The sequence below is a fragment of the Centroberyx gerrardi genome, chromosome 24 (genome assembly GCF_048128805.1).
Source record: "Centroberyx gerrardi isolate f3 chromosome 24, fCenGer3.hap1.cur.20231027, whole genome shotgun sequence".
NCBI classification, from domain to species: domain Eukaryota; kingdom Metazoa; phylum Chordata; class Actinopteri; order Beryciformes; family Berycidae; genus Centroberyx; species Centroberyx gerrardi.
Window position 1 is genome coordinate 11,415,923 of NC_136020.1, and position 25,954 is coordinate 11,441,876.

At 43.3% G+C, this 25,954-nt stretch overlaps 1 protein-coding gene across 1 annotated transcript; it reads right to left on the reverse strand.

Annotated features, from left to right (window-relative positions):
• Positions 1–367: 367 nt before the first annotated feature.
• On the reverse strand, positions 368–25,919 carry ube2h (ubiquitin-conjugating enzyme E2H (UBC8 homolog, yeast)). Its single transcript, XM_071916008.2, has 7 exons — positions 25,675–25,919; positions 5,623–5,699; positions 4,287–4,361; positions 4,140–4,179; positions 3,357–3,409; positions 1,630–1,758; positions 368–896 (listed from the first exon to the last, which is right to left on the reverse strand). Exons 1-7 carry the CDS (start codon positions 25,725–25,727, stop codon positions 772–774), a joined length of 552 nt encoding a protein of 183 aa, XP_071772109.1. The 5' UTR covers positions 25,728–25,919; the 3' UTR covers positions 368–771.
• Between the last annotated feature and the right edge of the window lie 35 nt (positions 25,920–25,954).

Sequence of the window (25,954 nt, forward strand, 5' to 3'; positions counted from 1 at the left end):
TTTAATGCATTTTGCACTACTTTACACAGCGGCGCATTTAGACAGACAGTTGCAGCCAGCTGGCAAAGAGTAAACACAGAAGTGCTACAGCAATAGCCAAGGTAGCATCTAAAGTGTGCAAGAAAAGCATGAGATAATTTTCATTTACATCTTTTTACTGACATGTCTCATTACAGGGCGAGCGATCGATGTGCTGAAAAAGACATACAATGGGAGCTTTTGGGGTTGATTTTCTGAGTGTCTATTGGCTCTATAGGACTGTATTGGAGAGCTGTACACCCAAGCAAGCAAGACCTAAACAGCTCTATAGTGAAGCAATTGACGAGATTTTGGTCAGAATCGATCAGTATGATGGAAAACGATGGGAAAATAAGGTCCAGGTCAAAAATGGACAGTTATTTTTTTAAAGAAGCAAATCTGAGTGAAAACAAAAATGAGACATTCATGGGGAGAGATCCCGGCTACTACTACATGACCACACACACCTTAAAAAGGGAGGGATGGAGGGGACAGAGTGTGAAAGCAACCGCGACATTTGGGTAGGGAGAAACGGCTATAGAATGGGAGGGGTGTCTGTCATATACACCAAAGGCTAGATATCCATAAAAATCCTTGTTTAGTAGTAATAATAATAATAAAAAAAAATCAACTTGTTTAAATATGAATATTATAAGTCTGCTTTCTCATGGTTAGGAAATCAAATATAGTCTCTGTGGGGGTTAAAGGAGGAGGCGGGCTGGGGGAGGAGGGGCGGGGGGGGCCCTCCTATCACTACAACTCCATGTCCTGGGCCTCGTCTTCTGAGAAATCAGACATGGAGCTTTCAGACGAAGAGTCGCCGGCCCCCTCTTCCTGCTCCTTCAGAGCCTCCTCTGTTGCATATTTCTGGATGTACTCTGTGGAGAGAGAGCGAGAGAAAGAAAGACGGAGAGAGAGAGAGAGAGAGAGAGAGAGAGAGAGAGAGAGAGAGAGAGAGAGAGAGAGAGAGAGAGAGAGAGAGAGAGAGAGAGAGAGAGAGACAACAAAGCAGAGAGAGAGAGAAAGAAAGAAGAAAACAGACAGTGAGTGAGAGACAGAAAGAGAGCATGGCTGCGTCACATAACTTCACAGGTTGGGAGGAGTACAAAGAGCTCACCCAGGGGATACTGGGAGAAGCAAAACACCCAGAGGATACAAAGACAGACACACACACACACACACACACACAAAATAGGTGCGAACAATGAAAAGTACATGACATCAAAGAGCGGAAGAGCAGTCTATGGCCAAAAGCAGTGATATCCATTACAGACGACTGTACCATAACAAACATGAAATCTACCGTACAATGTAATTTTGTCCTTAACACAATCGCATATAATATCACAATAAACAAGGGCAGAGGGGGGCAGGCATCCTGGACGTAAACCAAGACTAGACGTCACACCACTGTGAGAGACTGGTGCCTCCAGGAATTAAACTACAAAGAGATCATCTTCAAAAAACCCCACTGATTCTCAGTTTAACTGCTTGGTGTGATATGCTAATCAGAACTACTTTTAATCCTTTGTTGGACAAAGTAAACGCTATTCTCCAATTGCAAAATTACGTGATCTAAATACACCAAAACAGGATGGAATCGAGCTGAACCTTTGATTTTCTGTTTGTACTCCTCTGGCCGGTGGAGGTACATGGCGGCTGCGTCTCCATTCAGGGGGTCGATGGGGTTTGGGTAGGCCAGCAGCTGGGGCAGGAACGACTCAAAGATGTTGGTCAGATCTGGGGAGGAAGACGACAGAATATCACTCGTACCAACTTCACTACATTTAATCAGACAGTGAAATAACAATCTAACAGTTATAGATATTTAGTTCCAGACCACCGCTTCTTGGTCCTATACAAACGTAACCATTAATCTGACAGGACCTGATGGAGAAAATCTCACCTCATATTTTGCCAATGATATTTCTAATTTCATCAAACACTGTGCCGCCTCTGCTAATCTGCCAAATGAAAGCTGTTCCAGTGCACCGCTGATGCTCATAATCAATTTACACAGATGTCAGTCAGTGAAGACCATACAAAGGCGTCAAAGATGCTTGGTATATGTACTAGGTACCAGACTTAAAATGTAAAATCCTCAGCCTGATGAAGAGTGACTACACTAATCCCTTTCACTAGCTCTGTGCTAGCAGGCCTTGCTTTCTCTCCAAGCTGAGGCCTACAAGAAAAACCTGCAATTCTGCTCCTGTCTCCTGGGTGTCACTGTTGGGTCCATTCAAGTAGGGCAAACAAACACTTCCCTATCGTCCATTGTATTATCATGTTTTGATGATTTAATCAGTTGCATTTGTTCTCTCTGCCTGCAGAGACCAAATGCAGACAATGCTTGGCTGATTGGCCTATTCTCTCAATGCATTTTCCCAACCTGATTCCACTCCACAAAACTAAACCTTCTGTATTCTACAAAAGTACAAACAAAGCTAAAATAAAAAGGAAAGATTAGCTACTCAAAAGGGTCTGATTTGATTTTAGAGGAGAAGAGAGCAAGCTACCTCACATGGCTGCAGAACGAACTCTGGATCTGGGAACTTGATAACATTAATGATAGTCCAATTAGAAAATCCATTCCCTTTCATATAAAAGCGCTTGAATCGGTGAGTTAATTTAGTATCAAGTTAATTAAATACCATTTAGGGCTTTTACATGCTCCTCCAGGTCATATCTGTGAATACCAGTGAAAATAAATAGGGTGGGCTGCTGAAACATCTGTTAGGGATATCACCATAAAGCCATTTATATTGCTCAACAGCTATCTTAGCCATGTGGAGGGGCTGTAATGAGAAATTAATGGGGAAATGTACAGGGGGGAGGGCATGGGGAGGCGGAGAGCGAGAGAGAGAGAGCGAGAGCGAGAGCGAGAGAGAAGCAGTGACAGTGAGAAGAGAGCGAGAAGAGCAACTGGGTGAGAAACAGTAAGGACACTCACTGCCATTGCGAGTATGAGAGCATGCCCCCCCCCCCCCCCCTCTCTCTCTCTCTCTCTCTCTCTCTCTCTCTCAGCTGACACACAGTAAATCATTCCTGTCGGGGTGAATGTTTTCTGACCTTGCTGGCTCAGGGTATTACCTCGTTAGTGTTCACTTCACCCCCTAGTAAGTAGATTAGGGCCACTACTGTCCCATTGTCTAATGCTACAACACCCGCTAGCCAGGGGCCAGCAGTGACTAGTTCACCTTTTTGGCGCCGATGGCCCCGTTTCCACTTCTTCACACATAATCACACAGAAACAGTATATGGAAAGAGTATGATATGCATTGTGTTTATGCTCCATCTCCCCCCCATACACACACACACACACACACACACACACTCACCGTAAAGGGCTGTCCATGTCTGGTTGATGACATCTAAGCACACTGTCCCTGACCTGGGAACCGGACAAGAAAATAGAGGTAGAAGGGCAAGGGGGAGGGGAGGTAAGAGGGAATTAGTGTGTGTGTGTGTCTATGCCAAGGCAGCTCGATAAATTGCAGCAGGTGACGGCACAAGCCCCCTCTAAACACCTATACACACCCACTGCAACTACCATTGACAATGCAATTAAGATTCAAGAAAAATTATTCTGGGGGTATGGGAGAAGGGGGTGTTAGGGGGGGGAGGGGGGGGAGGGGGGCAAGGTTCAATCCAAAATATATCCTGCGTGAAACACATGTTCACATGTCAAATGCGAATGTCGCATTTTCAAGAGGGGCTCTGAGAGATTATTGTGTTCAGATTCCTATTCTGGCCTCTAAATCCAGTAAGGCCCCTCACTATTTAACTGTGAGGGGGAATAAAACAACAAAAGAAGGCATACGTCCTTGGGAGAGTGCTGCCCTTGGGTGTCCCTAGCAGAGGGCGAAGAGATGAAATAAAGAATGTATGCATTGTGTTGGCAAATGGGTTGAACTAAGACTCCACAATATGACATGACAGCAGCTAATTAGATGAGCTTTGGTGAGCTAGGCCTTCATATTCGTGTTGTGCACCAATAGTGTAAATTGATTTCTAATGTTTATGACAAATACTTTCTGTCAGTTCTTGGCTATACAGTCCCAAAATAATGGAAACCCAATCAAAAAATTGACACTTCAAAACTATGACTGGGGTCAACTTACGCTTCATCAATGTTGGGATGAAAAATCTTATTCATGAATCCTGAAAAAAAGAAAAAAAGGAAAGCAAAGATGAGAACAGCGTAAGAGTGAAGTAAAAACAGAAAATGTTAGCTTGTACGCCTGCATGCACAGTGAGAGCGCCCCTACCTATTGATGGCGATTTGAAAGGGTATTTGTCGGGAAGATCTACTCGCACCTTCCACACGCCTCCCTCGTACGGCGCTGGACGTGACGAGACAAAGACAGAGAGAACACACTTGAAGACAGAAGGGAGACTTTCATTCCATTCAGCATCATATTCCATCCTTTATGCACTCCTATGGGTTTGGACACTGTAGGATTGTAGCAATTTTCTTCACTCGTTTCTCCACTGCTGAGAAACACAACGGAGAGCTGGGCACTTGAGAAATGAGCTACTGCTCCCCCATCACCATCACCACCACCACCACCACCACCACCACCATCAGTCCTCCACCCCTCCCATTTTCTTTGATTCTATGCAGTAATGTATTTCAGCCCAGGGCTTTGCAGACTTCTTTACTTCCAAATCAATTGGTGTAATATAGTGACATCAAAGAGGATGTGATTGTGTGTGTGTGTGTGTGTGTGTGTGTGTGAGTGGGGGGGGGGGGGGGGGGGGGGGGGGGGGGTGCTCTCCCAGAATAGCTGTGTGTAACTGGAGCTGCGTGTGCCGTACTGGAACTGGACAGCACATAGACACTAAAACACTGACACTTGTTGAGGACAGACGGCGGCAGCACGCATACACTCCCATATGCACGCACACACACACACACACACACACACACACTCCTACAGAGTGTGCTCGCGCTGAACACAGTGTCGAGGCATCATAAACAGGGCAAACACCCACTTCCTTTCTTTATTGATGTGTAAGTAGCAGTGGCTTCGGTGCAACAGATGTTGTGAGCAGCGTCAGTAAGAAGTATTTCCTGCTGAGGAGGCCGTCGTCCTCATCCAACTTCCCCTCAAGCCTGGCTCCACTCCGCTTCACACTCGTTGCCTCGGGCCTGGTTTTAATCCACTTTATGTCCCTGCCTGCCCTCGTGAAGCCCTCTGTATGTTCCAAACAGGAGAATGACTGAGATTCCTCCGCTGGCTGCTCAGGACAGCTCTCACTGTCGCTTCACGCTCTGTCGGGAGTTTGACTCGACCTCAGATATGTTCAGACATCTTACTCCTTTACAGTAATGTGAATCTGGTCTTACAGGCATAGATTCAAAATGTTTATTTGCTCAGGAAAGGGGAATGAAAAGGAGAACTTTCGAGATCCCAAATGGAGGACGCACGAATAAATGTTACTATGTTTCATGTTCCGAGGAACCAGGGTCAAAGCATATCCCAGGCCTAGATCCTAGGGCCACTTTCTGGGACACATTAGCCCAATGAGGATTCACCACTGAATTAGGAAACTTTGTTTTATGTGTCAGGAAAAAAAGGAACAGAAAAGAGAAACACTTACTTCCTGGTGGTCCAAAAAACTTGACTACAAATTCATTGAGTCCGCTGAGGATGGTGACTTCATGCTTGCTCTCAATGCTGCGTGGCTGTTAAGGACAACTGCAGTTTGGCTTCACAAGTACATATATGATCATACACACACACACACACACACACACACACACTACATGATCTGTGGTACTAAAATGATAAATAATTCATGGCTAATATTTCGGGTCTCAAAACAATTTGACCTTTCTGGAATGATAATTCACGTTCTGTTGTTTCCAGCCTGACACATCGCCGCGTGCTTTGTTACAAGGAAGACGAAGACGAGAGCAGAATCTGACCTCCTCTCCGTCTCTCCCTCTCTCCCCCCCAAACCCCGTCTCATTCCCTTTCACATCATACACAGTTATGAGGACTAAAGAGAGAAATGATCGCTTTTGACAGATAATGAAAACTAATCAATGCAGGGAAATTCCGCTGGGATTCTGCACCGGCCCCCAATCTCCTGCAGAACATTCAGAAGAATCAGCTTCAACGATGCTCATTAGCTGCATGCGGATTATTCATTCTGCACACCGATGAAGGACACTGTACTGCCTACAAATACACAACAACAAACATCCCCACTCTGAATGTGAAGTTTCAGTGATTGCACACCCAAAAATGCATGCACGCACACACACACACACACACGCACACACAAGTGGATCAGAACAACACAAAATAGAAGGAAACAGTGGAAGGGAAAGCAGGGAAAAAGGAATCTCCACATCTCTGAAACATTCTCTCTCAGCTCTTTTCTAGATTGCATTTGCTCTGCAAGAACAAAACAGTCATGCCAAAGAAGATATTGAGGCTTAGCGTTGCACATATTGCCCACCCCTGATTGGGACTTTTGTGTGCTAGCATTTTGAGAGAGGGAGCACGAAACGAAGGTCCCCACTGAGCAACTCAGCAGAAGAGGCTGTGTCCTCACACTGAGGGCCTGATGTTCTGCTAATTTACACAATAACCCATACTCCTAACAAACACAATATGCTCTCTAGCTTGGCTGTAGTCCAACCTATGAGAATAAAACATGTGAAAAATAGCATGTATGGCATGTATTTATCAAGCTTCTGATCCCACTTTGGGACCACTGATGCCATTAACCACCTCATTCATAAAGTGGTTAATCTAATATCTTACGTTGCTCACATCTCAATACTTATCAATGGCGGAGTTTATATGCTGCAAGATTATACATTAGGGGGAATAACTCACTCGTATTCAAGATTAAATCATCTCAGATGTCTCTGCCAGACTAGAGTAGCTCATTTCCAAACAACTGCGAATCCATCTGTAATAATCCAGCCAGTAGAACAGTGGTCTAACAGGGCATGTCAACAAACGTGCATGTTATTTCACTGCGATATGCTTATGCTCAAACTCCAAAATAGTTTTCAAAGTTGCTTAGAAACTTAAATACATGGTAAGAGGTTAATGAGATGTCAATTTCTGTTTAACCCACATTTAAAAAAATGATGAGTTATCTTGTGTAACCAAGGTAAATTTCCAGCAACACTTTTGCAAACTGCCTAGCCTTGATATTCAATCTATAACCTCATATCCATTTCATATTTTTGCAACGCTTCTCTGCACTTAGATGGCAGTCTTGTTTTTAAACTCCCTTATCATGCGATCGGTAGAACATAATTTTCTTGAAAATGTAAAACTGTTAACCTAAAGCAATTTTCTGACTACTTCAGTTGCAAGCTGAGAATATTCAGCTGCAGCCTTGCGCTCTACATGGGATTGGTCAAGGAAAGGCTTTCAAAATTGCTTGGATTTGACTATCTCTATGTAGCACACTCCAGAAGATTGAGTAACTGACACCATGCAAATGTACAGATGCTAGGCTGTCATCTGCAGTGTGAGTGAGTGATAATAACACTTGAATTGCACATGACTCAAGCAACACAGATTCCCAACACATTTTAATAGGGTGCAAGAATCTTGGGACTTTGAAAATAAAAACAAACGCTGGATATTAAGGCGCGCCTGGCCCAACTGTTTATAACTTTGTGTTCATTTTTGTGTTTATCTTCCTAATGTGATTCACTTCCAAACCTCCAAACAGGCTGAGCTTTAGAGAATTTGCATTTCCCCCAAACATCTGCCATAGGAGATGTTTTCCCCTGTGAGATGGGTGAATAATCGGTAAGCGTTTTCCTCTGTTCCTGCCCATTTAAAATGGCAGCTACTCCAGTTACAGACATAATTACAATAATCACAGACCCTCAAGCATGCGTATTTTCTTTTATTCAAAGAACCACATGGCTAAATCCAACATTATGGCTATGTGGATATGCTCTACCCTAGCCCTTATCATTCTCCATCCCCACTCTAGTATACGTAGAGCTCATCACAGAGATTATCCTCCAGTGTATGAGAGCAGAGGAAAAAGTATGGGAAATAAAAAACAGAAAGCAGAGAGACTGGGACACGGAGAGAGAAAAAGTGAACACGAATAAGACACAGAGACGGAAAGAATCATCAAACGAGTGCAAAAGACTTTGATAGAATGCGGTAAATGCAGAACACGAGACACAAAGAACGAGAGAAAGGATAAAAATGTGTGTTTTCCGAGCCACACAGTGTAGCAGCTGGCTTGTCAATCCTGATTGAGTGTGTATCCCATTAGCAGTGGCACTGACCCTCAAAGGGTTAAACCAAACTGGAGGTTATTTTAAGCTCCGGCTGAATCTGCGAAGGGCAGAATGAATCCCTAGCTTCACCCAGGAAATGTGTCATTGTCAGAAAGAAGAGGATCTTCTCTGTTCTGACTCGTGTTTGAGTCAAGGAGGCATCTTGAGGGTCTTTCAAAAAAAAGGCCAAGGCAGAATGAATGAACACTAACAGGAGTACTTAATGCTTACCTGAAGCATGCTAGCAAAACACCAACTAGCCTACGCATAATGGGGAGACTCCAGTGCTTAAAGAAAAGCCCCATCCACATTAGACTATATACATAATGTTTACATTCTGCAGCTTATCCAGTTCTGTCCTTCGTGTAAGGGCATCTGTGTACCTAACCAATAAGGGAAAATCACTGGTGTGTGAGGGAATGTGTGTATGGTCATGTAAGAGAGGGCAGCAATCCCCAAGAGGGGGATGGGATGGAACGTGTGTGTGTTGTATGTGATAGAGGACAGCAGCGAGTGGGGGGTGGGCATACGTTATTAAAGGGATGAATCAACAGTGATCCTGCTGCAGGCTAATTGACACCAGCCATACTGACATGGGTAGGCTACCTATGCCAAATGAGACATTTTTTAATTTACATTTTAGGCGTTTAGCTGACACACTTATCCAGACAGGCTTACATTGACTGCAATAGTAGAAAAAGTTACATTTCCTACTCCTAGATCACCAAAATTACAAGCAACCAATAGTAAAGAGTGCAAAGGTCAGGGCCTTAGTGTCCTGTGACCACCGTGAGATCATGTGAGAGAAGAAAGAGCTGTGACAGAGTACCTTGTAGAGCACCAGCTGACTTCTCACATACTGTTAACATTATAATAATGTGAACAAGTAAGTTGCACACAACAAGCATCAACTTTTAAACACATTTAAGTGCAGATGACACTCAACACACAACTGTGTTCAGGAGCCAACAGTGCAAGACTGTGGCAGGACTGTGCGTAACCCCACCCCAACCTCGCAAATACACACTCATCCACCCACCCCACCCTCCTCACAAACACACCCCCAGGCTATTCAATGAGCTCTTAGTTAACTTGTGCGGATAAAGAAGAGTTAAGTATAGCAGCAACAACTACAACAGTAGATGTGAGCACACACACACACACACACACACACACACACGCACGCATTACTCACAGTCTTTAGCATAAAGACCAACACTCTCTTTGGCTTGGATGTAAACATCAACACCCTCTCGTCTTTGTCTTTAGTGAGGCCAATCCCACCGCAATGAATTCACTCTTATGGGACGCTGGCCATCTTTCATGCCGTCATGACACCTTCATGTTCTGACCCACTGGCCTCGATTGATACAGGGAGGCCCGAGGAGCCAAGCACTCATTCCTCCCACCCAGCAAATAAATACAAGTCACTGTCAACAGCTGCTCGCTCCCAGTCTGAAGGAGTTTGGCAGGTCTGTTAAGACAGAAAAGAGTTCCTGCTACAGCTTGTAAACCTCCAACTGTTTGATGGAGTGGATGATGGGGTGAGAGAGGGTAGCTGACAAAACAGCCCTCCAGCCAGTCAAACACACAGAGGGGGAGAGGAGATATGCAGATTGTCACAAAACCTGATGAGCAGGACACACTTATTACATACCAATTTACCAGGAGCTGTTGTATTGTAGGACTACACAATTTTTTGTTGTTAGAAAGTGTCAAACTTGAGTTGAGAACAGTGGTTAGATAGGCTTGCATTTGCCAAAAGAAAGATACATTTTTTTTCATCATCATAAGAAGCCAGCAATTGCATTACATTGGGTGCGTTTCATTCATATTCAGGATATTCTTCTGTTTATGAGTTGGCGCTATATCCCGCTTACAATAACTAGGATAAGCTCACATCCCAAATATGAAAGCCTTAATATGCTATCTGGGATATGTTGATATTAACCGGTATATTCTGGCATGTAAACACTACATCCTATTTATTGTTGGGTTTGGTGAACAGCGCAAACACTGTTTCCATAGAGTCACAAGCATCAAAATAGCATCCCACTAATGAACACAGCGGGAAAACTATAGAACATTAGACTATCTCCATGTATACAGGTAAATGAAAAAACTGGTTACTGATCATTGCATGTAAACGCCATATCCTGACTAAGACCTGGTAAGGCTCATATTCTGAATATTAATGTGCATGTAAACACACTCATTGTCACCTAACCAGGATTCAACTGTACCAAGAAGTTTCAGGACAATTCAACGAACAACTTCTAACAGAAGTGTCTTGGTCGAGGATATGTGTTAATTTGTTCCCCACTCGCTGCATTACTCCAGTCTTCGTCTGTCCATCCCCCCACCTAGGATTAGTATAGATAAGTCATAATCTGGATAGCACTAGGTCAATAATATCCCTTCACGCACACATATAATCTGATGCACAGAGCCCAATCAATCCAGAAGAACAAACACACACATCCTTATAGCTACATCTCCCATAAACACAGCCATGTTTATTTTAAGCCCCAAACTGTAACAGCAATATGGTTCCCTGTGGACAAGCCATTTCCCCACCACTGACTTTCTTCATATCGTGATTTATTGGATTGAAGAGACTCTGGGGACAGACAGTGTTAGCCAGCTCACCATTAGTTTTACATGTATGTTGACACAGTAAAAGGTTTGTTTGCATTTACAGTGTTTGTAATGTAAACAGCACTGTTAGGATAGGATAAAAAAAGTTCCGGACAACTCCTTTTCAGTCTACAAGTCAACCTCTTCAAGAACATGTGAATATAACCAAATATTAGACTTGGTCAAATGTATACAGAATTGTATCATTACGTCCTGTTCTGCTCTGTGATGGTCCTGGAGCCAAAGCTTCTAAGATGCCTCTTTCTCAGTCTAGGGCAGGCAACAGCCCTCCTCCCTCCTTTTCACAACACACTTGGGGCTAAGTTTTGGTGGTGCGCTCTGAGAAGTCAGTGCCAACTTAGCTCTGGAACTAGACAAATTTAGCCCAGGGCTAAGGTCAATGTTACCCTGATTCCTGAGTTTGTAATGCAAATCCAAAGTCTCGAGTGTAAAAATATGCAGTGAAAAACCTTTTCGGGTGTGGTCTAGACATATCTTGTTTTCCTTTTGGCCCATTCAGGCCACTATCCCTGTCTGACCCAGGCTCAAAATATCCTGTCCTGACCAACCGCTTGCTAAGTAGGGAAAACAAACATGATGGTTCATCATAAACAGCACTGTGTCAAACAATGTGGCGTCAACTACACTTGAACATTTCTTCAGTAGCTGTTGACTTGGTGAAGTGAATGCACTATAATTGAAAAGAAAGAAGAGGGAGACAGGGAGAGGGAAGGCAAGCTCAAAACCATCCTCTGATCAAACCTCCCAGCAGGACGATATAATGAATCAAAAACCCTCAATACTGACTACTGCAAATTCCAGTTCACAACAAAGTGAATTTTTTGTGCATTAACATCTTATTTTTTATCATCTATTTTGCATGTTTCCAAGTTAAAAAGACGGGGTGGAAAAAGCTGTGCCCACATGTATCACAACAACTGTCGGCACAAAGAATTTGCTGTACAATTTTTAGACAACATGGTGCAGCCCTATGTCTTGGGCACATAAAAACCGGATTAAAAAGCACCAAATTGACACAGCAGGCCAGACTAGACCCTTTATTTCTCAGCATACAACACACTGACCACCTGCTGAATCCGCCAGCTTTAAGTCAAACCTTTTCAAGTTAAGGTATGGAGCGTCTAGGCCGATTAGGGATAAATAAAGGGAGAGGCAGTAAGTCAAAGAATACCAAAGAGATGGAGAGTGCTAGGCAACAGGCTAGCAGAGGATCACATTCAGCATTTCCCTTGGGTTTTACAGTCATTTGCAGAACTCAGCAGTGAAAAGGACTGTCATTAATAGTCAGTGTTAATGTGTTTTTGTTTTTTTTATCAGATTGGGAAATGTATTTGTGGTGAGCCTGTCTTATATTGTGGTGCAGAAAAGAAGTCTGCATGGGAAACACTGTCATTAATAGTCAGTGACCCCAAAGCCAGGGGGAAAGAGGAATATAAAAAGAGAGGGCACAATAAGGTCAGCCAACCACACAGCCAGTGAGAGCGATGAAGCAGGGGAGTAAGCAAGCGCACGAGAAGATGACAGAGAGGGCTGACAAACAGTGAGGTGAAAGAAACATGGACAGAGTGATGATGAAAGAGCGGTAGAGAGATAGTGATGCAGAGAAAATGAGAGAAAGAGTTCAGCCTGGTGAATGCTGATCCAGCCTCACAGGCAGATCTGTGGATGTGAATGACATCATTGCTGTGGACCGCAGGCAACAGCCCATGATGGTGACTTGGCCTGCGTGTGTGTGTGTGTGTGTGTGTGTGTGTGTGTGTGTACGTGCGCACATGTGAATGTCTATTATACATGACTGAAATCAGTGTAGGCAGCAGTTAGCATAAAATAGTGCACTAGTGGCCAGAGGGTAAGCACAGGGCGGTTGAATTCTCCATCCTCTCTCAATGGAAAAAAGGGATAGGTCTATTCACTGGTCAATGGGATGAGGCTACAAACTGGTCTGCTTTAACAGCAAGGCAAATATTTAGGCTACCTACTGCCAACAGGGAATACAACACTGTCTCAGAGAGGTGAGACTGCCTACATTGGGCCGACTGCACGCTGACAGCAAGTCTCTCACTTGCGGAACTGTGTTTGCCCTCAGCAGTCGTGCAGCCTTGGATAGAGATAATGTGGTGTGAGATGAAATTTGAAAGTATATAGGAATTGGATGATGTAACTTTGCTGGCTGTCAATTTACCTGGTAAGGGCAACAAAAACACTGTAAACACTGAAACACAGTAACAGTAACCTGTTTTAAGCGTGAATCTTCTATTACAGATGAGGAACTATGAAGCATCAACCTCTCTCTCACTCTCACACACACACACACACACACACACACACACACACACACACACACACACAAACACACACTCTGGCCACCATGTACAATCAAAGGCCTTGCAGATGAAAGGCAGGAAATATAGCAGCAGTCCTCGGGGTGAGAGCAATGGAGTAGGTTTCCTCCACCAAAAGAGACACATGCTTTGAGTACCAAAAGAAATGCACATACTAAGATGCATTGCCAAAAAGAGAGAGAGAGAGAGAGAGAGAAATAAGGCTTATATTTATGAGAGCATAAACTCCATTATGCAAAAAGAAGAGCAGAAAGAGGCCTACTACATCTGAAATACAATAATGGAGCAGGCGGCAAACTCTATACCAGCACCCTACCACCAAACCACCAACAATGCTGTTCTTTCTTCTTCTTCCTCACATGATGGGCCCAATGCCCACTCTCTGATATGGGGCCTTATTGAAAGAGAGAGACAGAGGAAAAAAAGGGATTTCGGGTACACATGTGGTTGGATGCACATACAATTTTGGTCAATGTGTGTGCATAGCTGTGTGAGTGTAATCGAGCTTGCTCGTAGGCAGCCTCTGCCAGCATACATACACCTCTATCTCTACAGGTGTGCACAAGGTTCTGGTGTGTGCCTGTGTCTGTGTGCATGTGTTTGTGTGCGCATCCGATTTCGTGTGTATTAGCGTACTGCACCGTGCCAAGCAGGATTAGTGTGTGACCTCCACTATACTAAACAGTCTGGGAACACAGGCTGCTAGTGTAGCACGGCAACCATCCTGGGTACAGGCCACAGCAGGCAGAGAGAGAGAGAGAGATAGAAAGGCAGTTGCTGTGAGAGCGTGATTTAATCAGCTCCATGCCAAACAAACATCGTTCTCCCTGCAGCCGTCTCCAGCCAACCCCACTGACCCACTCCAACACTCTCCTTCTCTCCATCTCTCTCATTCTCCCCCTAATACTGTGAGACTAGCTTTTGTCTCCCCGCTGTTTGCTTTCTTTTATTGCTCATTAAGGCCGGGTCATACTAGATGATTTTAATGCAGATTCAAAGCCCGAATGGACCATCCTGACTGACAGGAGTGCCCCCATCCCCAGCTCACTCCTAAGGTCATGCAGATTATCCTGTTGTGAGAACGGGCTCAAGTCTGGAGACTCTGGCCCTCCCAATAACCCCAGACCAGTCGGAGCCCCACAACAAAATGTGTTTGATTTTGTCACTCCCAGTATGGCCAGGTTCGTGTAGTGTGAAGCGGTGCAAGACTCACCAAGACTGAAATCTGACTGAGTGGCACTGACAACATCCAATGGGAGTTTAGCTCAAGGGGGAAGAAAAAGAGAATGCACCAGAAGAGAAGTCACCAACAACTCCCACTCATGTAGATAGTTTACATCAGTAGAGATCTGCAGCTCCACTTGCTACACTCTTGATAAGTTGCTACACAAATTTATTTGGAGGAATAAATCTCATTAAATGGTATAAAATGGCGACATGCCTGGATCAATCCATACAAGTATGTATTTACAAATTAAGTGAATGAAGTCAAAATTCCTCAATGTTATCCTTGTAACACTGCCACTTCAAAATACAGTTGTAATGTAAATGTAGACTGAAACTTCTCTACCATGACACAATAAAGTATCAACATCTATTATGAACATTCCTTCAGTGACACTGAACTGTCCTGAAGGAATGGGAAAATGTTTTTGAATGACAAAATCAGGGTAGTGCGTGATCCCTCGTTTTCATGTGTGTGACGCCCCAACTTTGCCCTGCCGTGTAGTGTCAACAGATTCCAGACAGGACAGCCAGCAGACCGGCCATTTAGTGTGAACTGCTCTCATTGGGCAAGATATGAACCGTGTTTCGATCTGACCTAGGCGTAAATTCTAGCTCTCACTGAATAGAAGAGTGCAGCCCAGCAGGTTAGTGAAGCTTTACGCTGGCTGAAAACTGAAGTAAAAACTAGGCTACGGAAGAAGTCTTCAGGGCTATTACAAAGTAAGATCAACCGAAATCAGCGACAAAATGTCATTAGTCTTGCAAGCCCTATTTAACTAGAGGCTGAAAATGGAATACTATGAAAAAAAACATGACGGCTAAAAAGGTAGCTAATCATCAAACCTGCTTCACTTAATAGGCTGCCTCACAGGATTCAAAGTTCACAAATGTCTGCTTAGTGCTCTTTACAGACGGGTGGCGGCCGATGATAGAGCAGAGCTATGGCAGTTGCTGCCTTGGTTACAGTGCAGTAATAAGGAGTTTAACTGCATGTTTGCCTGACTGATTTGGGAATTGTGGTACCCTTCACTGTACTGGACTCTCATAATTAAGACGCTAATGCTTCCAGTTATTCATGGATCCAAATCTGATTCTGACAGGCACTGTAACAGCCACCGCTCCTTAGCCTAGTTTCTTCCCTGTCAATGTATGGGCTGGTTGTTCTCAGCTCTCCTCAGAGGCGTGGGGGCCCCGGCTGTCCATGACTGGCCTGGCCCGCTCCGATAAGTGAATGCAGGTGGAGCGGTAGGACAGTAACAGGCCTGCAGCCCTTCACCAGCTGTTCTCACTTCCCCTTTTTCCTGCCCACGCCTCGGGGGAGGAACGTGTGCTGGCTCTCCACTCTGTCCCCTCTAGCTCAGGGACGCTAGGGTCTTAATAGCCCCCAGTACAACACAAATAGTGTACTTGTAAACAGATTAAGCACATGTGATTGTTCTATGTGGAACCAAAACAAATGAATTAGCCATGAGGAGTGGCCTAATCCTTCAGAGACTAGGCTAGCATAGTCCTGATACAACTCATGGTTACAAAGACCTATGCAGATCCACATTATGAATAGACCTAGAAAAACTACCTCATCTAGTGTCTGCAACTTTGTCCACAACAAACTTTATGGAGGGTTCAGCAGGCTTTGGGACTTGCAGCCATCAAGTCAAGATTTTCAAAAAAGGCTACAAGGCCCATCACCTCACAATACTGTATGACAAGCTGGACTCAAGCAAAAGGTACAACACTGAAGCCCATTCTCTCTCTTTATAAGCAAGCTCTCAAAGTGTTAGACAGAAAACCCAATAATTCCCATCACTGCAATATTCTTGGCAAATATGACATCCTTAGCTGGGAAAATCTAATGAAATACACTGACACCTGCCTGATGTTTAAGATCCTAAATGGCAAGGCTCCTCCACCACTTCGTACTTTTATTAAGCAGAAAACTTCAAACAACAGATCTACAAGATCTGAACCTGCTGCTAACTTGTCCCATGTCCGTTGCCAGGCGGCCAGCTTTGCATGGCTTAGGTATGTATGGAATATCTACTAGTATTTTATTAATAATTTGGTAACATTTTATCAAGATCAACATAATGATTGCTGTATTATATTTATGTTTACTGGTTATTGCTGCTCTGCATGTCTGCATGTATCAAAAGTTGGTCGTGGTCAGTATTGCTTGGCTGTGTGTTGTTGCTTCGTGTTGCTTGCATGGCTATATGTGCCGAAATGGTGTTTTTTACCGATACCGATACCAGTATCGGTATCGGTGCATCCCTAGTCTCTATGGCGTCTTGCTGTCTTCGTTCTGTAAATTTTATCACTTTATAGGTTTTAAAACATCTCGTCAAAAGGACTGCAGTTGAAAATTAGCCAGCTGGCTAACACTGTCTGGCACATTTACAGAAATGTTGATTAATGTGTGTTGTCCTTATAAATAAATAAATAAATAAACAAATAAAATAAACAAATAACCTGTGCTTGCTACTAAGAACACATAGAGTAAGGTCATCTCTTTCATCCTAACTTATTTCCTCACAACTAGTAAATGAACTGGACTGCAGTTGAAGAAATACAGAATTTCTTGGGTGAAAAATAAACAACCCAAGCAAGCAAAGGGAAAATAAACCTTGTGGGTAATTTAAAGTCTGGTATATGACATCATAGTTGGCTGGTTTTCTACAGGCTGTATTTTTAGCAGTTTAGATTTTCAAATGGTCACTCACAAGTTCCTAAGGTCAAAAAACTACAGTAGCAAGGCCTAGGCTATATATACTATATTGAGAAATGCAACATAGCTTTTGTTTTGCCTTGGAGCTCAGTTTGATGACAACAACTGAAGTAGGCCAAAAAGAAATGTAGGCTATAGCTAAAAAAAAAGTTTAGGCTAAGTAGAGAGTATTCTATACAATATAAAATAACCCTCCACAAAATAGTAATCTTATCATACTGAGACTTGCAGAAACCTGCTAAACTGTCATTTGGCATTGGGCTGCTGCTATTCCCCATTCTATTCTTATCCTGGGTGGGAAATGACCACGGGCCAAATGCTGGAGAATTTTGGCTGCTAATCTCCTCTACTCTACCAGCTTCTCTGACAGGTTATATTTGGCTGGTGAAAGAGTCAGTTTAGGGAACTACTTGCCATTGTGTCAGTTAGATGAAATCAAGTAGATTAGTTTCCTGCTCTGATCTCATCTCCTTACAGCAAAACACTGTAAAAGAATGTATGGCTGTTTAATGGTAACACTCTGTACTTTGGACGGGTCACGCATTCAGATGCATTTCAGAAAAGCATAGCAGCGAAAGTATGCCCCTTTGCAGTAGTCAGATAATATGTTCATAATGTTGAATCATAACTAATGAACCTCTCCTTTCAACATTTCAAGATTGGTAAAGCTGAGTTCAGACTGTCTGTTCTGGAAGCATCCAGCTCCTCCTGACACATTAAGTGTTTGAATACTGATGGAGGACTGGGTGCCAGTGTGTGCGGCCTGCGCTAAAAGAAAACCTCACAGCATGTTTTACATATCAATGGACATATGGCCCCAAAGGTCTGACTCACTGAAATCCAAATGTAAATGCCTTTTAGCTGCTAAGTACATACTGCACTCACTGGGCGGTGGACGGAAGATAAGTCTATGAATACTTCAGTTTCACATTCCACTTTGAAAATGAAGGGTAAACATCTGAAATTTTATGAAACATTTGATATGACGAGAGAGGTTGTGCCATCAACTGGAATATACGTCTGTTACCTTGCAATGCAATAGTAGAGGAAGTAGCTTATGTAAAGCTTATGTCTATGTATTCATTTCAATAGCCAGTCTAACGTGTTGAACCTGTGTACATTTCCCATTCTCATTCAAAACACTGACAGACTACATTTCTCACCTCATCTAGAGATGAGTAACAGACAAAAAACACAAAACACAGACACACACCATCTGCCCCTGCACCTTAGGATGAGCCTTTTGAACTAACACTATAATAACAGCTGACAATGCATATGAATAAAGCTGTCTTCACAATCCATGATTTTCATTTTCATTTCAATATGCACTTGCACTGAATATGTGCATTTTCTACGCCTGCTCTAAAAGCAAAAGAGAATGAAACAAAACAAACAGCTCAATGCTCCACAGATAACCAAGAACATCATAACCACATTGCAATGCAGATCTGGTTCCCACTAGAGAGAGGCCTACATATACCAAGCTAGCTGCTGGCTACCTCGCTGGATGGGAGCTGGAGCAGTACAGTACGGCACAGGGTGAGTTCTTTGTCTTCTCTGGTGAGAGATGAGAGCCCACCCACCGCAATCAAACATGAATCCCTGAGCTGCTCCTCCTCTCAACCCTTCACTAAATCAACAGTCTATTTACAGCAACAGCACTGTGTGTGCATGTGTGTGTGTGTGTGTGTGTGTATACAGGATATGATCATTAATGATCATGAAAACTCTGATATTGAGCCAGGGCAGGAGAAACAATGGCCTGAATCCCAGGCAATTGTCTAATGAGCAAATCTGCAAACAGACGAGACGACAACAAGCTTGGCTGTCTGTTGTAAGAAAAAAAAAAAAAAAGAGGGGCACTGAATTTCAGCACTCGAATGTTGACAAAGCTGCCACTGTGGTAGACAAACCTAGGTTTTGAGTAGAGTGTGAACCACACACACACACACGCACAGGGCTGCTTCTATCAAGCTGATACAGACGAGAGACACAAAGAGGCAGATCGTCAGATAGAGCCAAGTATAGGGTGTGGATAGGACTGACTAAGTGTAGGTTCCACTCACGATAAGGCCTCTTTTTGCTTCATATCTAGGCTATTAGCTGATACCATTTGAGAAGCTGAGCTTATAGTAAGATAGATAGATTTCAGAGGGCTGGATTCAATGTGATAGGCCTATACTCCATCATATAATCAAATGTGTAGCTGGTCCATTGCCACTTCTTAAGGTTTTTTACATAGGAGCAGCAGTGCACGTGAGCGACACAGGCAGGCTGAGCTCTCCAGTGCCAGAAAAAAAAAGAATCACGCGAAACAAAGAGAGGAACTTCAGTCCATCTGTTTTTCTGAGAGAACTCAGCCATGCGTACAGGAAGCTTCACTGTTTGCACTGTGGGATTAACAGTGAGGGCCTCAAATCTCCTACTGTCAGAACGCCTTGCTCCTGGACCCCGAAAAACAGGACTGTCAATCAAGGTGGGGGCCCCCCAACTATAATGGGCCTCACCCATAATTTACTAGGTTACCTTATGGTCATTCATGGGCAAATGAATGGAAAAAGTGCAGGATCTTGGTTAGGGCTGGATGATATACCATATTTTTAAGTATAACAGTAAAGATCCACACAAAGGTATACATTGTTACAAAACCATTGTCAACAACATATTTATATTTTATACCAAATATATTTGGCTGTTTTCATATATACACACTGAATGTACAAATAGTAGGGGCACTAACTTTTGTGCACTGATGAGGTGAATCCAGGTAAAAGCCATTATCCCTTGTTGATTTTTCTTATTAAATCTATACCAATCACAAAGGAGGAGATAAAGTGATGCAGACGAGTTACAGAAGGATTTTTAAGCTTTGAGACATTTGAGATGTGGATTGTGCACAAGGGGCTGCAACTCAATATTAGGAAGATGTAACTAATATTTTGTACATTCAGTGTCTGTCAGTTTTCCTTCTTTTGTAGCAAAGTGTAAAGGGCAAACAACCTGAAAATAGAAGAACTTGTGTTGATATACACTCAAGTTCTTTTCATAAAGTGCCCCTTGTATTAGAACAACCAAATACAGTCAAATATCGTTATGAAAAATAACATATTTCTGCCAAAATCATCCGGCCATAATCTAGCTTCATGAGAAGTACAGTAAAACAATATATTAGTTAGTTTAGCCCTGATTATTCCACACTGTCAGTATGTACAGTAGGTGGGCAATTCCCTAGATAACCGAAGTCAGTGTTTGAGCTTCTTACTACAGATTAAATATTAACCATGAGCCACAATGAACATGGACCAGAAAGCGATATCTGGGTTTCAGGGTCAACAGTATGGTCTATACCTACCTAGCCAGGGCTAAGTGGAGAAAAAAAAACCCTATTGCATTAAACACCCGTCTCCTGTCATAGATTCCCATTGAAACACCAGTCTCCTGTAATTGTCATCCCATCAAAACCACATATTATATAAGGAACTTTTGATATGTTTGATTGTTGGTGAACCAAATCTAAACATCTATTTTATATTTTTGTTCATCATGTGACCTTTACTTATCTGTTGTCAACATACTGTAAAATGGTAAGAATTACTAAGTGGTACCATTGCTAGCAGATTATCTGTAACCTCCAAGTACCATGACAGCTTGTATGCACCTACTACTATGAAGTTCCTTCTATTAGACCACAATAACATAGCATACTGTTAGTTTATGCAGCTGTATCACCAGACCAGAGCTTTCCCCATTCTCATCACGGGTTCAACATGCTCCTATTCATTCAATCCATCTCTCAGTCAGGAGCAGGCAGAGAACTGGCTGGCTCCTTCCCTACAGTCAACTGCGTCCAGTTGGTTCAGCCCTGCAATAATAGAGCTGGGTGCAGATTAGCTGCCTGTGACTGTGTGACATGGTCTGACACAGCAGCGGGAGGTGGAGGTCACAGGGGCTCCTGTAAACGGGAAAGACAAAAGACTTCGCTGCTGATGCTGTCCGGATGTCAGGCTACAAGCGCACAATAGGGCCGAAACGCCAAGCCGAGAGCAGATAAAGCCCAGGATTGGTATTCCACTCAGGGAGGGTGGAGGGTTGTAGTGGGGAAGGGAGTGGGGGAGGACGGTCTAATAAGCAGGAAGGAGGTGGACATTGCCCCTACCAGCCTACCCCCCTGCTGTGGACAGCTAAATAAAATCAGGCTCACCGAAACCCAAGTGCTGCTTCAACAGTCACTTCAGGAAAAAAATATCAAAGGTTCCTTTAAAAAAAAATCTGCGATACACAAAGGTACAGATGTGATACACAACATGCCCTTCTCACCCAAAGATGCTGATTTGGGGAAAAAAGGATGAAGAGCCATATACACTGGTGGTGATGCCAGGTATTATGATGGATACTGGGCCCGATGAAGCATGCAAAACCCCTCCCAACAACCCCCCCCACCCATCTCCCATATAATTCACTGGTGCCATGCTTCACAGAACTGCTATCCAATCACTTTTAGGCCTTCGGGCAGCAACTGGAAACCTCAACAGCTCAGCTGAGAAGCAGTTTAGTTTACATTAAAAAAATGTCTCAACATGCCCTCTGATGTAATGAGCTTTCATCTATGAACAAACGCTCACCTCAAGTCTTCAGGCCCACGCCATTAAAAAGATAAGAGCTTCATGAGAAAAACGGCCTCAACAATGACCAAAGTAGGCTATGGTTCAATAGTGCTGCTTCAAAGGGCTGAGCAAAGCTGGTTCATTGATTTGACAGGAAGTCTCAAACCCTCACTCTGTCCCTTGATGTTATGTTAATAACTCTTTAGTTCTCCTTAGTCTTGTTGCAGGGTGCCTATACATTTTGGATAATCAAATGCCTTGACTTTCATATGGCGTAAAGCACAATCTCCATGACCTACATTTAGCAGTGGCCATGTGAAACACTGCATTTTTTGATAAATTACTGATTTGAATGCCCCAAGCTCTAAATATAACTACATCAGTAGTAATGTAATCAGGAAATTTGGGCATTCCTTTAAAAGGTGACAAGCAAGTCAAGTTCAACCAGTCAACAACAATTGACTGGTTGAGGGAAGCAAAACAATTATCAACAGACTTCCATGAAAAACCTAAGATAACTTTTTAGAAATGTATCACTTTGATGGCCTCAGAAACACCATATACAAAATACTCAGTTGTACATAAATTTCTTACATTTTTCAGGTTTTTCAAGACTATATGAATCCTCTTTGTATAAGCTGCCTCTAAATCTTCAAACTGTCGTACAGACAATCCTACACGTTTTCCATTTCTATCCCATTCTGTGCTTTACAATCCATAGGCCTTGTGTCACAGATACTATCAGGGCTTGTGTTAGCACTCACAATAGGCCTAGGCTTTTGTAATCTACCTGTGCTCAAATTCCAGGAGCTTACTACTCAATAGCATTTGTAAAGAGAGTAGGCCTATAATGAATAAATGAGAATAACAGCACAACTACCTACACGATACCTGCAGTCAACCCCACACAATAACCTGAATGTAAAGCTTTTGGAAACAACATACTCAACTAAGAACATCATGTTCCAAAATTTAAGTACCATGTCCAAGAACATGACTAAAGAGCAACATTGAAAAGGTATGCAGGCCGCTAAAGAATAAATATGATTTAAGGCGGTTTAGGCCTACAGTTTGGCAGGAACTGGCCTAATAAACAAGATGTCCCTTGCCACTTAAGACTGTAAGTTTGCAAAGTGGGGGCGGGAGATGGCGAGCGTGGAGGACGCACAGATAGACACTGTGTGTACAGTCTTAGTGTAACACAACACTTCCAATGCCTTCTCCATGACTACTTCATTAAATGCTGCAGAGTTCAGACCATTGCCATGCAAATATAGGGATTGTACACTTGGTGTCCAAGGCAGGTTGCCATCCTTCTACCTGGCTTAGGATGAAGCTTAAACCCAGTGATACTACATGCCGAGGTCATTCTAACATTCATTTTCATGAATTCCCTAATGGGCCCCGCTCTAGATTCTCAGCTCTCCGGTGGCCGCAGCAAATTAATGCGTGAGGGCTCTCAGTGTCAGCCCATAAGAGAGGAGCTGCTCCTGTCTAAAAGCCGGTGTGAGTTTCGGGTTTTGGTTACACCGGGGGGAGACGCAGGGACAGGGAGCACAGAGAGGAGGTTGTTACTGCTAGTTTTGCTCCAGGGACACATACAGAAGGAAGGAACTGCTGCCCAGGCCAGTAACCCAGAGCCCTCCTTCCCTCAACCCAACAAGTAGTCAACAGTGAGCTCACTTATGTAGCCCAGTCAAATCTCCATCCTATAGACCTACATGCAAACACATGTGCACACACATAGCCGTCTTTCTCAACACTTGTCTACCCATGGTAGCTTTAAACACACATAACTGAGCAGGTGGCACTCAGCAAACCTGCTCTCGCCTGTCAGTGAGTGAGAGCTTCAGGAGAGAGTGGGGGTTTAGCTGAGGAGACTACCCCCAGTGCTGCAGGGCTGTGTGTGTGTGTGTGCACGAGAGAGCGAGTGTATGTGTTGCAATCACTCTTGTCTGTCTGCTGCACTTTGTCATGGCTGCCATAGCCTACATGGAAGTAGAGTGGAGTAGGGGGGAGCATAAACTTGCTCAAACAAGCACTGTTGCTAGCTAGCAGACGTTACACAAATGCCTTAGGCAGCAGGCCAAAATAACAACAGAATAGTAGCTAGAAAGTGGATGACACACAGACAGACACTGTATACAGTCTTAGTGTAACACAGCACTCCCAATGCCTTCTCCATGACTATTTCATTAAATGTTGCAAAGAGTTCAGACCATTGCCATACAAATATAGGGCTGAGGCCTTCTTGTCAATGTGTATGTCACATATTGTAGCCACATGCAGGCTCAAAAGTACAGGCTAACAATAAAATGACATTACAGTTCCAATTATAATGTGATGGTATGAAGTACTATGCACTATGAAATACTGGGTCAAAAATGCACAAGTCAAGTAGGATAGGTCTACTTTTAAGTAAAAACAACTGAGAGAGGGGTTTCTCAAAAACAAAGTAACTGTCAAGGTTTTCCAACTTTTCAACCATTATGTTGACCTTTTTGAGCCAACTTCGCCTTGTTTTTGGTTTGTTTTGACCACCCCAGTTCTAGCCCCATATTTGACTAAGCGCTACTGCCGTCCCATCAGCTGTTTTAAGTCCCTCCCTCTTGTGGTTTCCGGCTAGTAACAGACTACCCAATCATTAAGCTGGTTTCCACTGTGCTGGGACAAAAACAAAACAACTTGTTCATACTGCTCTTCTAGAACATTGCAGGGATTGAAAATGTGTCACTATGATTCATTTTTAGAACTCCCTCGGTCAGCCCTAAGTGAACTTGAACAAAAAATATCCCAAACACAAAAGTAAACAGTAATGGCAATGACTTGAAAAGGGAACACACTAGATGTAGGCTATTATGCATGTAAAGTAGAGCATTCCACAGTGAAAAGGACAATGCATGTTCGTGACACCTGCTGTCACTTTCCATTTTCAGTACTTATGAAACAACAGAATACAACACTCTAAAATTATACTAGTTACCCATCCATATATCTGCCTGCAGACATTAAAATACAGTGAGATACACAGATCAGGTGGCCATTTTGATGTTGAAATTAACCAGCAGACTAGCCAGCCAGCTCAGCTGCGTGACAAGGTACATTTCAAGTGGCAGATGCAACAACCCAATTTCAAAGCCTTACTAAGGTTACAAAGCAAAGCCAAGCCTCAGGACGCTATACATACTGCTCTAATGTTAACGTTTCTGCCAATGTGTCTTAGAGAACAAAGGCAGCAGCATTTTCAGTTAGCCTTACGTTATGTAAACAAGCTCTGTCAACGTGTAAAGGGGCCAGTGTGACTAACTCCCCTGACAACAACAGGCTGGACAAAGAAACTGAATTGCCATAATGTCTTTTAAATTCGCCTACCGCTGCCAGATCTGTAAAATTCGTGGTGCAACAAGATGAAAGACATTCCAGGAAAAGGGGAATCGGCTGTTGCAGTCATTTTCGACTATGCACAGCAAGCTAGCCAGCTAACGTGAATGTTACCAAAAATACAGAGTTGGAAAAATGTTGAAAGGACACGGGACCGATTTGATTAGCTAATGCAACTGTCCCAATCAGCGACTAAAGGTCCGCTGTGAGCTGAGCAGGACAGAAATAGCTAACAGTAGGCTTTGCTAGCAAAATATTGTTTACATAAAATACCAGGCACTGACAATTAAAGCTGTAAAAACGTCGGGTTACCAAACACCTGCAAGGCAAATTAGAGACATCAGAGAATATGTTTTGCTCATATCACATTTCCAAATCTACCAGCACATAGCTAACTAGACAGCGATTGAGACTGTTGTTTATGTTCAGAAAGGATACAGTTTCACCACATCGGTATCCATTCGCCTTTTACCCGGACTTGGAGACGACATTTTTGCTATTCCACCGTAGAACACCGATAAGTAAACTGATAGCTAGCCCCTCAAACGCTAGATAGTCTAGCTAACTGTACTATCCGAAAGTTAACATTTGCTTTCAAAAATGTTTACAGCGAAATGTCTCCACAGTTCAATGCCTCTCTGTCCTGATCAGTAGCTGAGCTAACGTTAGACCTCTGCTGTTCACTGTCTCTCAGCGCTCTGACAAGCTGCGATCCCTC